The 17,219-nt window shown below is 44.1% G+C and overlaps 1 protein-coding gene across 3 annotated transcripts in view; it reads right to left on the bottom strand.

The window, feature by feature from the left end:
- Positions 1 to 17,219, bottom strand: part of LOC126263119 (pickpocket protein 28-like) — a 331,006-nt gene that overhangs the window by 256,546 nt on the left and 57,241 nt on the right. For 2 of the 3 annotated variants that reach the window (XM_049960131.1, XM_049960132.1), the window contains exons 2-3: positions 12,780 to 12,893; positions 8,279 to 8,515 (exon numbers count right to left, since the gene is read on the bottom strand). In XM_049960131.1, the coding sequence (XP_049816088.1) occupies positions 8,279 to 8,515; positions 12,780 to 12,893 (351 nt within the window). The remainder of the gene's footprint in view (positions 1 to 8,278; positions 8,516 to 12,779; positions 12,894 to 17,219) is intronic. The other variant, XM_049960133.1, reaches the window with a different exon arrangement.

Below are 17,219 nucleotides of genomic sequence, written 5' to 3'. Positions count from 1 at the left end.
TAACGTAAGTATGTCAACAATGTGTGCTATCAGCGACAATAGTAGATTCCATTGCATAGTGTCTCCACAGCAGTGTTGCCATTATTAAAGTTCCAACCTATGCATGTTTGTAGATTCCTCTTATTCAGGGTGTTACAAAAAGGTACGGTCAAACTGTCAGGAAACATTCCTCACACACAAATAAAGAAAAGATGTTAAGTGGACATGTGTCCGGAAACGCTTAATTTTCATGTTAGAGCTCATTTTAGTTTCGTCAGTATGTACTCCAACGTGATCAAATTGTAAATTTTCACAATCAACATGTGTGGGCTGACGAGAACCCGCACGCAATTGTGCAATCACGTCATCAACACAGATTTTCTGTGAACGTTTGGGCAGCCATTGTTGGTGATGTCTTGATTGGGCCCCATGTTCTTCCACCTACGCTCAATGGAGCACGTTATCATGATTTCATACGGGATACTCTACCTGTGATGCTGGGACATGTGCCTTAACAAGTACGACACAACAAGTGGTTCATGCACGATGGAGCTCCTGCACATTTCAGTCGAAGTGTTCGTACGCTTCTCAACAACAGATTCGGTGACCGATTGATTGGTAGAGGCGGACCAATTCCATGGCCTCCACGCTCTCCTGACCTTAACCCTCTTGACTTTCATTTATGGGGGGCATTTGAAAGCTCTTGTCTACGCAACCCCGGTACCAAATGTAGAGACTCTTCGTGCTCGTATTCTGGACGGCTGTGATACAATACGCCATTCTCCAGGGCTGCATCAGCGCATCAGGGATTCCATGCGACGGAGTGTGGATGCATGTATCCTCGCTAACGGAGAACATTTTGAACATTTCCTATAACAAAGTGTTTGAAGTCACGCTGGTACGTTCTGCTGCTGTGTGTTTCCATTCCATGATTAATGTGATTTGAAGAGAAGTAGTAAAATGGAAAGTAAGCGTTTCCGGACACATGTCCACGTAACATATTTTCTTTCTTTGTATGTGAGGAATGTTTCCTGAAAGTTTGGCCGTACCTTTTTGTAAGACCCTGTATATGTTGACGCCTCGAAAGGAGTTGTGGTTGCGGGGTTTAGTAGGCACCAATTTGGACAGAAACTTATATGCGGAAATGTAACTTCCGTACTACAAGAACAATTACATAGAATAAAGTATTCCACTCTACAAGACGTGCTGCGTGAAAGACCGATAACAATTATTTATAAATTTGTTAATTATTATTTTTGTGATCACTTACTTATGTGGCACTACACCAGTTGCTGTGGAAACGAAAGGCATGGTGGACTGTAGACTCAGTGTCACTTCTTTCACTGAAGAGACGAATCACGTTTCACTAACGAAACAGCTGTCAGTGTTGAATATCGTTGTCACATTAGTTACTTGTTCACAAATTAACATAATAACTAGCGGAGTCCAAGTTACCTGCTATTGTTCTTTCATGCAGCAGCCACGAAAGAGCTGTATACATTGTTTCACATGCTCGTTCCTGTGCCACGGAAAAGACGCGTTTCCGGATGTTAGTCCGTTCAGTATCAACTAACGTCAAACTCAGTCACAGAATTGTTCATCCAGAGACACGGAATACACAATAGACACAGAACAGTGGCAGCTCTGTACATGCAGTCATACCTAGCCAACGAGAGAGCAGCGACAGGGAGGATTTACTTTTGTACGACTCACGCAATTTACGGAAAAAGGAAGGTAGGAAGATTAGAGTTTGACAGTATTGACAGCGTGGCCGTTAGAGACGGAGCGCAAGCTCGGATCACGAGAGAATGGGGGAGGAAATTGGCTGTGCCCTTTTGAAAGGAACGATCCCGGAATTTAGCAGGAGCGATTTAGGAAAAACACGGGAAGCCTAGGCGCTTCAGTCTGGAACCACGTGACCGCTACGGTCGCAGGTTCGAATCCTGCCTCGGGCATGGATGTGTGTGATGTCCTTAGGTTAGTTAGGTTTAAGTAGTTCTAAGTCTAGGGAACTGATGACCTCAGATGTTAAGTCCCATAGTGCTCAGTGCCATTTGAACCATTTTTTGAACGGGAAGCCTACTGAATGGCCAGACGGGGATATGAACCGTCGTCCTCCGGAATGCGAGACAAGCGTGGTAATGACTGCGCCGCGTCGCTCGAGGCAATTTTCGCTTTGCGACATAAGGGCTAACTCTAGTTCTCCTACATACTTCTGCGAGGAGGATCAGAGGAATTTAGCACAAAGAAGATACAAGAACCCTTTTACGAAGATTTTTTATCTATACCAATTTTTACTTCTTGCTTCCTTGGTTCTTGGTTGACTAGTTTGTGGGACAAACTTAACTTTGCATGAGACAACGTTCGATATTCACGTTTATGATAAAGTCCTCAGAGATTAAGTTTAAAAATATGCTGTATGGTAATGTCCTATAACAAATTAATTTCATTGCAATTTTGTCTCAGCTGTTTTTAGGTTTGCATTTCGTTATATGAACCACTGCCTGAAGCTAGCTAAAATAAGTAAATAACAAATGTAGACTACTTTGAAATCTATTTGTATTATTTTGTTACCAAACCGAGCCATATGTACAGTCACTTTGCAGTTTCAAGATCCAGCGCGTTTGTAAGCTTGTTGTAAATTAATGAAATAAGTTTAAAAATTGACTATAGTGGTCCGTACTTGGTCTCCGGTTGAAGAAAAGTATCTAAATGGAATCTGGATACGATGTTTATAAGTAGTTAGTGTTTATTCTTTTATAAATTCTGAGAAAGAAAAAAAGAAAGAAGAGAAAAAGACGAAGGATTTTTCCGAATGGGACGGAAATCAGTAGATATGAGGAACATATACAGGCAGAAAAAGGACTACAATGTCAGAAAAATTGGATGATTTATTCAAGGGAAAGGGCTTCACAAATTGAGCAAGTCAGTAACGCGTTAATCTGTCTCTGGCCCTTATGCAAGCAGTTGTTCGGCCTGGCATTGACTGGTAGAGTTGTTGAATGTCCTCCTGGGGGATATCGTGCCAAATTGTGTCCGACGTGTTAGATCGTCAAAATCCCGATCCCTCTGGAGGGCCCTGCCCATAACGCTCCAAATGTTCTAACTGGGGGGAGATCTGGCGACCTTACTGGCCAAGGTTGAGTTTGGCAAGCAAGAAGACAAGCGGTTCAGTTTCTACAGCTGTCTTCAGGCTTGCTAAAACTTCCCTGGCCATCAAGGTCGCCAAATCTCTCCCCAACTGAAAACGTTTGGAGAATTATGGGCAGGGCCCTCCAGAGGGATCGGGATTTTGACGATCTATCGCGCCAGTTGCAAAGTTTTTGGTACGATATCCCTCAGGAGGACACTCAACAACTGTGTCAATCAATGCCAGGCCGAACAACTGCTTGCATAAAGGCCAGAGACAGACCAACGAGTTACTGACTTGCTCAATTTGTGAAGCTCTTTCTCTTGAATAAATCGTCCAATTTTTTAAAAATTGTAATCATTTGTTTTTATGTACGTGTACGTCACATTTACCAGTTTCGATACGATTCGGATAATTGATTCGTGGTACGTCTTTTTGTCAGAGTGTATTTTCTGAAACTACAACGCGGGTCACTAAAGTTACAAGAATATGAAGACGCCATGTACAAACGTCCAATTTACGTGTAGTGGACTACGTTCTTGGATGTACAAATAATTAGCATATCAGTGCAACAGTTAGTAGATAAGAAAAACGTCATCTGTGATCTGCGTCTCAGCGGATTTCTCATCGAGAAATTGCATTTTAATATTGGCGATTTGCGGGAATATTCTGTTATGCCTCGTGTAAGGAGGAACGTTTGCCAGTACTTCGGAATTCTACAGCGATAGGGTCTTCGCCCACCGCACTTACATCGTTCCACAATGTTACTCGCATGTGTCGGTATCTCAATATTGTATATAGGAGGGCCATACTAAATACCATGAAGGATCTCAGCGGCCAATCCACCTATCATGAAATATGCTATTCAATACCGCTTCAACCGCACGCGGGCTATGTGCCGGACATCTATCATGTAGGAAGTACATCGCCATTCTGTCATGCGGTGAAACATCTTGTAGTAACATCGGTAGAACATTACGTAGGAGATCAGCATACATTGCACCATTTAGATAGCCATCGATAAAATGGGGGCCAATTATCCTTCCTCTCATAATGCCGCACCATACGTTAACCCGCCAAGGTCGCTGATGTTCCACTTGTCGCAGCCATCGTGGATTTTCCATTGCCCAATAGTTCATATTATGCCGGTTTACGTTTCTGCTGTTGGTGAATGACGCTTCGTCGCTAAATAGAACGCGTGCAAAACATCTGTCATCGTTCCGTAATTTCTCTTGTGCCCAGTAGCAGAACTGTACACGACGTTCAAAGTCGTCGGCATGCAATTCCTCGTGCATAGAAATATGGTACGGGTGCAATCGATGTTGATGTAGCATTCTCAACACCGACGTTTTTGAGATTCCCGATTCTCGCGCAATTTGTCTGCTACTGATGTGCGGATTAGCCGCGACAGCAGCTAAAACACCTACTTGGGCATCATCATTTGTGGCAGGTCTTGGTTGACGTTTCACATGTGGCTGAACACTTCCTGTTTCCTTAAATAACGTAACTATCCTGCGGACGGTCCGGACACTTGGATGATGTCGTCCAGGATACCGAGCAGCATACATAGCACACGCCTGTTGGACATTTTGATCACAATAGCCATACATCAACACGATATCGACCTTTTCCGCAATTGGTAAACGGTCTATTTTAACACGGGTAATGTATCACGAAACAAATACTGTGCGCACTGGCGGAATGTTACGTGATACCACCAACTTATACGTTTGTGACCATTACAGCGCCATCTATCACAAAGCGAAAAAAGTGGTCCAACAAAAACATTCATATTTCTTTACGTACTACACGAATGTGTAATAAGAAATGGTGGTTCCTATTTTTAAAAAACGCAGTTGATATCCGTTTGACCTATGGCAGCGCCATCTAGCGGGCCAACCATAGCGCCATCTGGTTTCCCCCTTCAAGCTATACGAGTTTCGTTTTTTGTAGTTTTTTCGTTTGATGCTTATTTCGTGAGATATTTGTCCCGGTCTCTATCAATGGACCACCCTTTATATACGTGGGTATCACGTTCCGATACCACCCTCCTGCCATCTCAAAGTTGGGAACAGAATTGCAAGTTTGCGTCAGACGCTGACAGCTGTCGCGTGGGATCTGGTGGACCAAGTGGCGCACGCCTGCAGAACCACGCCTCCAGCGGCTCCACACCATGAGCGCCCTCTGCTTCCAAAATATGGGATGGCCTGCGGTGGCCGCACAGCTCACTCGCACTTGGAGCCACTTTGTTATGTAACGCTACTCACACGCCGCCTATAGTTCAGTCGGCATAAGTTGATCTCTGGCACCTCGCAGCATTGTTGCCTACTTTCAACTCCGAAGCACCAACGGCTGCAGGCGAAAACAGCAGCCGTTACAGAGCTGTGAAAAACTGGAGCGTTGCCATAGAGACGATTACAAACTCGCGTTATGTTATTGGCGGAGGTGGCTCTGCGAATCTGTCGAGCTGAGCCCAATGCAGCTGTCAGGGATCAACTTACGCCCACTCAACGACATTCGCTGGTCCGAGGTCATCTTTTGTACTTTAGTTCAGAGAGCCTCACACTTCTGGCTATTGTATGAGCTGGACTCTTTCTTGCTGCATTATTTGCAGTGAATCTTTGTACGCTTCGAGAAATATAAGGTAAGTACATCTTCTGTTTACTGTGTAAATCGTTCGCTAATCATTTCTGCTCCTGTCCAGATTTCCTAGAAGACAGTTGCTGCACCACTACGTAGCCCATCTTTCCATCTTACTGTTTACAAGTCATACACAACACATACACTTGTGAAAATTAGTGACAATGTCAGCTGGCCATAAATTTAAGCATTTAGAATGAGTGAATAGGGGATATCAATAAACATAGACAATATAACAAAGCAAAGGAACACGAATATGCAGATGAACCGAAACATTATGACCACCTCCTTAACAGCACGTCAGGCCACCTGTAGAATGCAATTCAGCAGTGATTATGAGTTGCATGGATTCAACAAGATCTTGGTAGGTTTCCGCAGGCATGTGGTCCATTTGTCTATGCACAGGTCGCGCAGTTCCCCTAAGTCACAAGCCAGTGGTTTGTAGGTGCGGAGCGACGCTCAATAAAGCTCCAGATATATTCCATCAGGTTCAGATCAGGCAAATTTGTTAGCCAAGGGAGCCGGCCGGTGTGGCCGAGAGGTTCTAGGCGCTTCAGTCTGGAACCGTGCGACCGCTACGGTCGCAGGTTCGAATCCTGCCTCGGGCATGGATGTATGTGATGTCCTTAGGTTAGTTAGGTTTAAGTAGGTCAAAGTTCTAGGGGACTGATGACCTCAGATGTTAAGTTCCATAGTGCTCAGAGCCATTTGAACCATTTTTTTGTTAGCCAAGACATCAGAGTCAGTTTACATGCTACACCACTGTAGCAACAGTCTTGGCTTGTGGCATGGACAGTTACCCTGCTGGAAAATACCATTGGGGAAGACGTAAAGCTTGAAGCACATGAAATGTATTCACAGTTGCGAATAGGGATATCCATCAGCTGTATAATGGACTGGGACTCAAAACTGCATTTTCCGCTTATCGCTAGCGGTCGCCTTGTCATTAAGCTATCCGAATACAGTCCAGGGCCATACTCAAAGTTTCAGATATCGTCAGTATTTTGTTTACAGCCTGCACTCGTAAATTCATTATGTATATTCCCCTACAGGGCTCAAATGGCTCTAAGTACTATGGGACTTGACATGAAAGGTCATCAGTCCTCTAGACAGAACTACAAAAACCTAACTAACCTAAGGACATCACACACGTCCATGCCTGAGGCAGGATCCGAACCTGTGACCGTAGCAGCAGCGCGGTTCCGGTCTGAAGCGCCTAGAACCGCCCGGCCATAGCGGCCGGCCCCTACAGGGAAGACACTGAAATTGGAGGCCACTTTCCCAGTGGCGGCGAATAAATACGATATTGCAATGCCTGTATTATTCAGAATTACGATGCAGTGTTCCTTCGGACATCATGCACATAGTCGACAACATATGGAAGTTTAGGTTTTGCTGTGAAGCGTACTCGTATAGCCCAGTAGTAAGGTGCCCGGGATAAGTTGGTAATCCGGATTCAAGTCCCAATGCAGGATACATTTTCATTGCCGTCATTCCATTATACAGCTGATGCTTATCCCTCTTCGCAAATGCGGATACACTTCATGTGTTTCATGATGGCGGTACTCACAGGGTTGTATGTTCCTTTGGACATGCATGTATGACTGAAGGAACATTGCATCGTAATTCTGAACGACACAGGCACTGCAATATCACATAAAGCATGAAGGGTTGCAGATGATTCTCAATAATGTTCATACAGTCCACAGCTGTCATTATTCCTTCAATTACGATCACAGGTCTCATGGATTCCCAGGTGCAATTCCTCCATAACATAATACTGCCCCGCTGACCTGTATCCATAATGTAGTGCCTGTTTCGGACAGCCGCTCGCCTAGGTGAGAGTGTATTCAGGCACGACCATCGACCTAACGTAAGAAGAAAAGCGATACATTTGATCAGACGACACATTTCGATTTATCTACGGTCCAATCTCGATGACCCTGTGACCACTGCAATCGAAACTGACGTAGTCTTTGGGTCAACATGGGAGCACGTATGGCTCGTCTACTGTGGAGCCCCATGTTTACCAAAGTGCGCTGAACAGTATGCTGCGAGACGCCTGTGCCTGCTCCAGCATTATAATATGTCGTGATATCTGCCGTACATCACCGCCTGTCCTGCTTTACATAATGGGCAGGCCTCCGATCTTAAGGTTCTCTGATGAGGCGTGGACGTCCAGCGTCTTGTCGCCTACTCGTGGTTTCAACACTCTTCAACCAATGCCCACAGATGCTCACGACAGTAGCACGCGAGCAGCCGACCAGCTTCGCCATTTTCGAGACGCTCGTTCCCAGGGATGGGCCACAACAATCTGTGCAATGTCAGCCAATTATGTCAATGTATTTCCCCAGTTGCGACCAGTACCTTTCCAGAATGATTCCCCATTCGTATGTGCTCCGCTTACGTACTTTCCTTATCACGTCACGTGCCTCGAGCCAGTGGGCGTTTAATCAAGTGTTGGGCAGTGGTCATAATGTTTTGGCTCGTAAATGTGAGCGTAATACTTAGGCGGTGAAGCATCCTTACTGTTCTTCGGTCCTGTTCTCTGTGCTCGTTTGGTACGCCTGCGTGAAGTCGAAGAAGGAACGCTGCAGCTTGGTCTCGCTGCAGATGGTGACGGCAGGGAAGGGCACTTTGGCCACGTGGTAAGAGAAGTCTGCCAGGGTGACGATGACGGGCGTCGTGTCCCACTTGAGCTTGGCGTTCCATATGAACACGCAGCACACGATGAGGCTCACCAGGAACGTCAGCAGCCAGAACACCCTGCGAACACGCCACGTCGCCTCGCGTAGGAAGCTCCTTTCATACTGCATAGATGAAGTAAGTGTTTACGGACTACGGAGAGCAATTCTGGGTCACGGTTTCTTCCATTGTGCCAGTGACCGACACTTGGAGGGGACCGATGCACCGTGACTGAGACCGTGGAGTCATGTTTGGTAGGAGAGATGTTCAAAATCCTGTCTGGCTATCCATGTTACCGGAGTTTATCATTCATTCAGAGATTTGACTCTACTAGAGAATCGAGATGTGGTGCTACAGAAGAATGTTGAAAATTTGATGGACTGATAAGGTAAGGAATGAGGAGGTTCTGCGCAGAATCGGAGAGGAAAGGAATATGTGGAAAACACTGACAAGAAGAAGGGACAGGATGGTAGAACATGTTTTAAGACATCACGGAATAACGTCTATGGTACTAGAGGGATCTGTAGGGGGTAAAAACTGTAAAGGAAGACAGTGATTGGAATATATCCAACAAATAATTGAGGAAGTAGGTTGCAAATGCTTCTCTGAGATGAAGAGGTTGGCACAGGAGAAGAATTCGTGGCGCTCTGTATCAGACCAGTAAGAAGAAAGATATTAAAAAAAAAGTCACTACAGAGTAAAATCCCTCTATGACTGTCAGTGTACAGGGTGATTCTTACTAATGTTTAAAAACCTCCGAAGTGACATAGAAGACGCTCAGACAGTAATTTGATGCTATACACAAGGGGTCGCAAATGTTGGGAAATACCCCAAAAATGGATGACGAATGTTGGACATTGGACGGCATAAGATGACGTATCTCACCGAGCGTGAAGCAGTTGAACCTACTCGTATGTCGCACCTGATCATCCGAAGTCAAGTATTAATGTCACTGCAGCTCTGGGCCCACGTGAGCGACTTTTGCGCAGTATTTTTTTCATCGCGTTGGACAGTTACGTGTTTACATTGAGGTAAGATTCGTTATTTTATTTACCGGTCTCGTGGTTTATGGCAAAGTACAGTACATCAAAAACCTACCCTATTGCGTCACAAGTACATGGCTATAAGATTCCGAACTGCGGCGTTACCAGTAAATGACCTACGTTTCATTCGTTTCCTTTACTGAATAATGTCTGTAAACAATTAAAAAAAAAGGTCAAAAGAAAAGAAACACAAAATAAGAACAGATTTTACTTGTTTCCAAAGAGGACTATAATTTTGTAACTCCTACGGTTACAACAGATCATATTTCAAAAGGTGTTGGAAATTTGCAGCGTTTGCTCGAATGCAAGCATTACATCGCTCAGTCGTCCCTTCTCTCCCATGCCCAACAGCTGCACTTGGGGCGAGGTACGTCATCTGGTGACGTCCGACGTTCAACATTTCTCATCCATTTTTGAGGTATTTCCCGACATTTACAACCCCGTGTGTTGTCTCAGCGTCATCTGCGTCGCCTCATGATTTTTTATACTTTAAGAAGAAACACCCTGCATAGCAGTCAAAACGTCGATCTACAACTGTTGTTGTTATTGCACTTAAATTATTTTAGAAACACATATGTAAGAGAAAGAGAGAGAGAGAGAGAGATGGGGCAAAGGATGACTCGCAAATAAGCTCAATGGACAAAATATTGATCACCCCCTTAAAGGAGCAGACGGATCGCTTTGGAGCGCTGCAGCTGGTGTAACCTGGTGGTAATTTGAGAAATCACGTCATAAGATTCCAGGGTCCCCATGACTGCTCTGCAAGATAGCTTTATTGCCAAGGAATTTATGACCATTTTGCCTGATCGGATCCATCCCATGGTACAATGTTTGGTCTCCAATGGTGATGCTAAGTTCCAAGACGAGACGCTTCCTCTCAAACAGCTCGCATCGTCCAGCACTAGTTTTATGAGCACGAGGATGAACTATCGTATCTCCAAATGTGCAAATGTGTGTGAATTCCTAAGGGACCAAACTGCTTACGTCATCGGTCCCTAGACTCCCGAGGGAGGACTGGAACCTCCGGCGGGAGTGGCAGCGCAGTCCGTGACATGACGCCTCAAACCGTGCGGCCACTCCGCGCGGCGTCGTATCTCCCCCGGCCACCACAGTCACCAGCTATTGAGCCTTTATTGTTTACTTTGGAGAGAAGAGTGTGTGGTCGCTTTACACCTCCATTTTCGTTAACTGAACTTCCCACTATTTTGCAGGGAGAAAGGTGTAAAATACCCTATGAAACCATACAGAACCTCCATTTGTCCATTCCGAGACGAGTGGAATCTGTTTTGAATGCCAACGGCTTTCCTGCACCGCATTAGGTATAATAATGAGTTGTGTTTCTGGTGCTTCCACATTTTTGTCCATTCCATTTAGCTATAGTCACTTGTATAGGGGAAGAAATTTGAAACCACAGAAAAACCCATAGTATGATCAATCAAGCTACAATACCGACCACTCACTAAAGTGGGTCTTACGTATGAAAACGAATGTAGTAACGACAATAATAGAGACTTACAAAAATATTCACTGTACCTACTTGCTGTTGAAAAACAGCTATATTTCTCACCAAAGGAGCATTCGCTCACATTGCACGATTTTCTCGCAAATGATTTCACGATAAGTGCTATTTATTGACTGGGTATCCATACAATATTCACGCGACATTCTGGAGTGCTGGCTTTCATGTAGGTCTTCAAGATGCACATCGATACGAACCCTCAGGGCAGCTCTCTATGAAGAAAGGGCTTTCATTCTCGATCAGTCCTTTATTCAATTTGTCGTAAATGTGTCTGCAAGGGTCGAGTCTCCTATTAAGGTAAATGATATGTTCACAGTGCACTTGACACGACTGCGCATGACAGAACCTTAAGCAAATTTCACATGCAATTGGCGTACTGACATTGGCATGGCTAATATTTCATTTCAACGACTGTGGAAAATATGAAACCACGTGTAAGACCGAATGGTAGGGTTATGTTGAAAACTATAGTTCCCAAGCCACCGTTGAGAGTTTGAGATATGATGTCTGTTGCTCACTTTTTGGAAAAAAGATGATTTTTGTTTTGTCTTGGCAAATGAGATTTTACTGAAGTCCATTGAGTCATAAACTGCCGACGGGATAAAAACAGAGATTACCTGTTAATGGTTGAGATATGAGGTGCGCTCATCATAAATCATTCCATCAAACGCTTTAGCAACTGCCGTTCAAGAAATAATATGTTCTCCGTGTAGTTCCGTCCCAAGTGCTCTACATTATAGCACTGGTTATCAAGAATGACATGGCAGTTTGTATGTATTAAATCTTCGTGCGTGGTACTGCGAGTGAAGCCTGTTCTTGGACACGCAAATGCTCAAGGAGTAAAGCCATTAACAGTCTACAACGTAACTAGAAGTTCTTCTGATACGAAGTGTCTGTATTGCAGCAGGCATAGGGCCTGCGCTTGACTATTGCATTGGCTTTCAAACATTTTTTTGTTGCTGAGGACATCTCCGATGTAACGTTCGTGACTGATGAGGCGTGTGGTTTTATCTATTCCGACACGTCGGCAGCCAGAACACTTGTGCCTGGAGCGTACTGACAACATTAAAAATTGATAATGAAGTCCATACACGCCCCGAAGACTGGGCTCTGAAGTGTCGTACCATGCAGCATGTTAGTAGTTCCACGTACCGTCAGTGCAGACCGTTATTGGTCTGATATTCTATGCCTGACTCAGTGAACCTGAATTTTTAGTGAGCTAGTTACAACATGACGGAATGGAGTGTACCTCACCCCAAATGTCTTTGCTGATCACACGTTTCCACGACTCTGGCATGCTAGATTCCCAGACAAAATGCTTTCGCGTTTGTGCCTGTTGGGTTCACTGGAAGGGTGGGATACAAAAACAATCTCCATACAATGGAGGAACTTCCCACAGCCATTCCCAGATTATCGCTCACCCAACCCAGATAAACCCCGAGAAATTTTATCAACATACACAACTATGCACTGGTCTGTCTCCATGACGCCATTTTCAGATCTCCTGCAGAGATCTTCGCCCTATCGTAAGCATTTCTTCATGTATTAAATTACAAATTTTTACTACACAGTTGCTTTTTTACCGCATAGTATGATAGTGAGCATTTCCTCAACTAATACGTCCTACGTGTAGCTGTGATGCTTAATAGATGCATCTCATCGACAGTAACGTAATAACGAACAAAGCAGCTTTTTACCAGTACAGTACTTATACTGCGAAGCCAGGAATAAGGAGGGTAACAGAAATGAAAGATGAACACTGTAAATGAATGCTAAGATATACCTTTGCGCCAGGGGGCATTGGTCTTCGCCGACGTACTTGAGGCCGTGCAAACTTGTGTTGACACAGTATTCTTTGAAGTATGCCCACGTTTTCTGCAACAACGTTGTGCGCTTCCTGTAGGCATAACAGATTATTTCTTACAATTAAACATGTCAGGTGAAAAGTGCTAATACTTAGTCTCTATTTTTAATGTTACATACACTGTTGGTCAATACCAAGAGGGATAGCAAATAACGAAATTTTACTTAGCGTGTACATGCAGTATACTAGGAAGTATATATGATTAAATTTTCGGGTGCACAGTGTGTGAAACGTAGTACATCTCTGGAAACAACACAACTCTAACCCAGCTTTCCATCAAATCGATATGAGCTTAAGTATAAGACACGCCTACGTTATTCTATGCAGCTTCACGCCTGCATGAGACTTCACCATGGAGGCTGGTGAGTGGTGGTGTACCACTCTCTCGGCCTCCCATGATCAGAAGTTTTCAGTGCGTGAGAGATTTGGGGAACGTGTTGACCAGGTCAACAGTTGGACACACTCATTGTTGAGGTAGGGCAGGACAAAACGGGCAACATGTGGTCTTTTGTAATCTTGTTGAAAGGCAACTTCACGAACATCTCGAAGATGGGGCTGCTGGCTTTAACACGTCATAATTGTAGCGCGAGCTGTTCAAATTACCGGCTGTGCCAACCGGAGGTGACCGTGCTATGTACCCAACGGCATTCCATACCAAGATAAGAGATGTTGCTCTACGATCCTGCACATCCTCTCAGGAGCTAGTTGATTGGGGCTTCGATATCCTGCATGGCGTTGAGAGTTGCCCTCGATTCAGCTCAAATGCTTCAAATCGTTCTGAGCACTATGGGACTTAACATCTGAGGTCATCAGTCCCCTAGAACTTAGAATTACTTAAACCTAACTAACCTAAGGACATAATACACATCCATGCCCGAGGCAGGATTCGAACCTGGGACTGTAGCGGTCGCGCGGTTCCAGACTGAAACGCCTAGAACCGCTCGGCCACTGCGGTCGGCCTCGATTTAGCCGTTGATTTCATATTCGCACGGCAGTCTTGTAATCCCGACCAACGCGAGCAGCAACATCGCGGAACGATTTATTGTGGGCTCTTAGGACATGATCCTTCTACCTTCTAATACCAACACGTACTGGAAGACGTTTCTCCTTCTTACACTGCGTAAGTGACTATCTTCTCACAAATAACCATTATTAAAATGAGATTTATGAATGAGAAACCGGCTGTGCAATCTTTCCTTATATACAAAATATAGGACGGTATTACTCCTACCCACCTCGCGCGATTGAGCTGAATTGCTGATTATTTTCTTATCCAAGAATGTACTCGTAGTTCTTTCCAAATCAATCTACCGTTGGTTGAAGGCCATGCACCATGGTGTTGGAATTTGAATGGTCAGTAGTGCACAGTGGGCTGTCCATCAGACAGTTGAAATTTCCAAAATGTTTCCTATCAATACTTTCATCTCACTATGTTCTGCGCTGTACTAAGTGTCCTATCATAGTGCATGATGGATGCAACAGGGGAAATACAGTTCAACTCAAAACCACTTCGCCGACGTGTGTTTCGCTTGAAAAATGAGTAACTGTGTAGCGGCGGTGACAATGTTGAACGAGTTCCGAATTTAGTCCCTTTCCGATGTTGCTGTTGCTGCGATGGTCGATGCCGACGCCGAGTCGCATAACACAAACTGAGTCGACTGGCGTAACGCCTGTGTCTTGAGTCCGTAAGACACTTCGGAGATCTTCACAGTCCGACTGACGGCATTGGCGTTAAGTCGGGTGGCTAGGAAATTAAAGTCACAGCCTCGCTTTCTCTTGTTCGCTAGACTCTCCCGGCAAAAATTTTGTTCCACGCTAGATTTGAACGGAGAACCACCGCACAAGCGTACTGTAGCTACCTAATTCTAATCATTAATGAATAGATACCGGCTGGAAAGTAGAATGGCCACTAGTTGGATCCTGAATTTTTGCGTCACTTGTGGCTTCTCTCACCTCTGGCAATGTTTTGTTTATGTGAAAAATGATAAATTGGGGTCGGAGAAAAGCAAAGGAATACCGCCTCCAACATGAACATGCCTAAGAAAGAAATGCGCTCTTCATGTCGATCTTCGGGTTGAGTAAAACTTTACCTTCATCGATACATCAGTCGAAGACGACCTGTTCATCGATACATCAGTCGAAGACGACCCGCGCCTGTACAGGATTTGAAGGCCAGTACTTGACACACGCCATTTGAAAACGCTTAAGTTGGGAAACGCAAAAGTAGATCCCCTGGACACTGAGCTCCCCATGTCTAAATCCATAAGTGCTATTGTTTTGAGACTGCGTGAAACAACTTCTATGTAGCACTCCTGTAGATCCGTAGACCTTGATTCAAGAGAGGTGACACAGTGGCTGTAATATTGAATTCGAATTATGAAAAAAATGTTATTAAAATCCACGTCCTGTCATGCAACGGTGAGTTTCATATGGTTTCCCTAGATAACATCATTCGGATGGCAGGGTGATTACAGTTAGAAGAAAACGGACGATTTCCATCCTCCTCCAGCTAAATTAGTGTCTCGTCTTTAACACATTGGGTGCCCCGTGCATCAGATTAATACACAAGGCCATGTACATGAAATTGAGACGTATGTTCCAGGCCGTGTGTTCCAGTCACAAAGGAAGGAAGCTAGGCTATGGGGCAATGTCTTGTCGTCGTCATAGTCATTAACGCATTGGCTACCGGACATGAATCACCCAAGGTTATGTACCATTCGTAGCACAGGTACACAGATACTCTTAATTCAGATGGAAATAGAGTTTTCCTGATCTCCTGGAGAGGCTGTGCACTTTTGGTTCCGAAATTCGTTGACGGATGGTGTGACAGTCGATTCTTTTAGTTTGCCCTGCAGCCAACTGTTTCCTTGTGTTTACGACCTCTGTTACACTAGTGGTTACTCGCATGGCAACGCTGCTAGACGTTAAGTGTGTTTGAAGTGTTTCCGTGAAGATTTGAGTTATGTAGTCTATAGTCTATTAATTAATACAAGTATGTTGTTACATCTTTTGTGAATTTGTAAAACAACCTGTTGAGATATTACATATTCAGCATTTATATTATTTTCGCTCTATTCTTCCAAAAAATAAATGTTATTCGTCTGAAAGGAGTCGTGACTGGTTGTCAAAGATTGAGCATAATTCCTATGCACAGGGCCTAGCAGAAATAGTACTGAAGAGATTAACTTTACAGGTCATGTGCATAACAATTACACACACCTGAAAAAGGCCTCGGCCTGGTACATAACCTTGGGTGATTCATGTCCGGTAGCCAATGCGTTAATGACTATGACGACGACAAGACATTGCCCCATAGCCTAGCTTCCTTCCTTTGTGACTGGAATTGCCTGCCTTGTTCAAGAAAATCAGAAATATCCTGGTGCTTTCGAATACGTTCGTGGAATAACGAATAAGTAATGTAGCGTAAAACTTTGTGCTCTAATTATCGTAACTAATGCTTTTCCGTCTCTACTTGGAGCATTTCCCAACTTATTCAGACCGGATAGTTCCACAATGAATTACTTGTCTCAGGTAGCCAGCTCTATAATGACGCGAAGAACCTTAAATTTTGACATGTGACGTCCTGTTTAAGGCTGTGCATATTAGCCAAAATGTTTACTGCCTACAAATGCAGAACTGACGCACGACAAAAGGTAAATACGAGTGAAAGCGTTACGATTATCGCTGCCTACCGATTCGGTCCTTCCAACTATCAGACTTTTCGCGTATTTCAGATATCACGTTCAACAATAAATGACACAGTGGCGAAACGGAAACGATTTTGTGATTCTAAGAACCATTCTTCGACGAGGGAAGAAAAGAAATATAGATAATCGCTGCCGTTCACAAGTTCATTAATACCACGAAGATTCGTTAGGAACAGTGATCTCTACCTAACTTCTTAATCTCGATGCCGAACTATAACTGTCTGAGTATGCCAGCGAAAGATTCGATTACTTTTTATCTTGCCTAATTACAAACCAGGGGGCACGAAATGTTACTGGAGCGTAAAGAAAATGCTTTACGAATGCGAGCCACACCAGTCTATTACATAGGCTGTTCCAGTTTTTTTGGAAAGAATCAAATGAACTACTAAAGAGCTGGTTCAATAAATACCAACAGTTCTCTGTATCATTTCAAAACGCGGGTGTGTTCCGGACACTGACATTCTGGTCAAGAAACTGGTCCTGTTTTATGTTACTTATGCTTTCTGATATCCTGCAAAAATAACACCATGTGACTGAAAAGATATCGACAGATTAAGTACTGTATTAGCTAATCCTTTAAGTACAAACAATTAGAAAATCAAATGTCGTACGCAATGCAGACGCCTCTTGAACGAAGTTGACATTAATTGCT

This window comes from Schistocerca nitens, chromosome 6 (assembly GCF_023898315.1).
Source record: "Schistocerca nitens isolate TAMUIC-IGC-003100 chromosome 6, iqSchNite1.1, whole genome shotgun sequence".
NCBI classification, from domain to species: domain Eukaryota; kingdom Metazoa; phylum Arthropoda; class Insecta; order Orthoptera; family Acrididae; genus Schistocerca; species Schistocerca nitens.
Note: the sequence above shows the minus strand (reverse complement) of the source record. Positions and strands in the feature narration are given on the sequence as shown.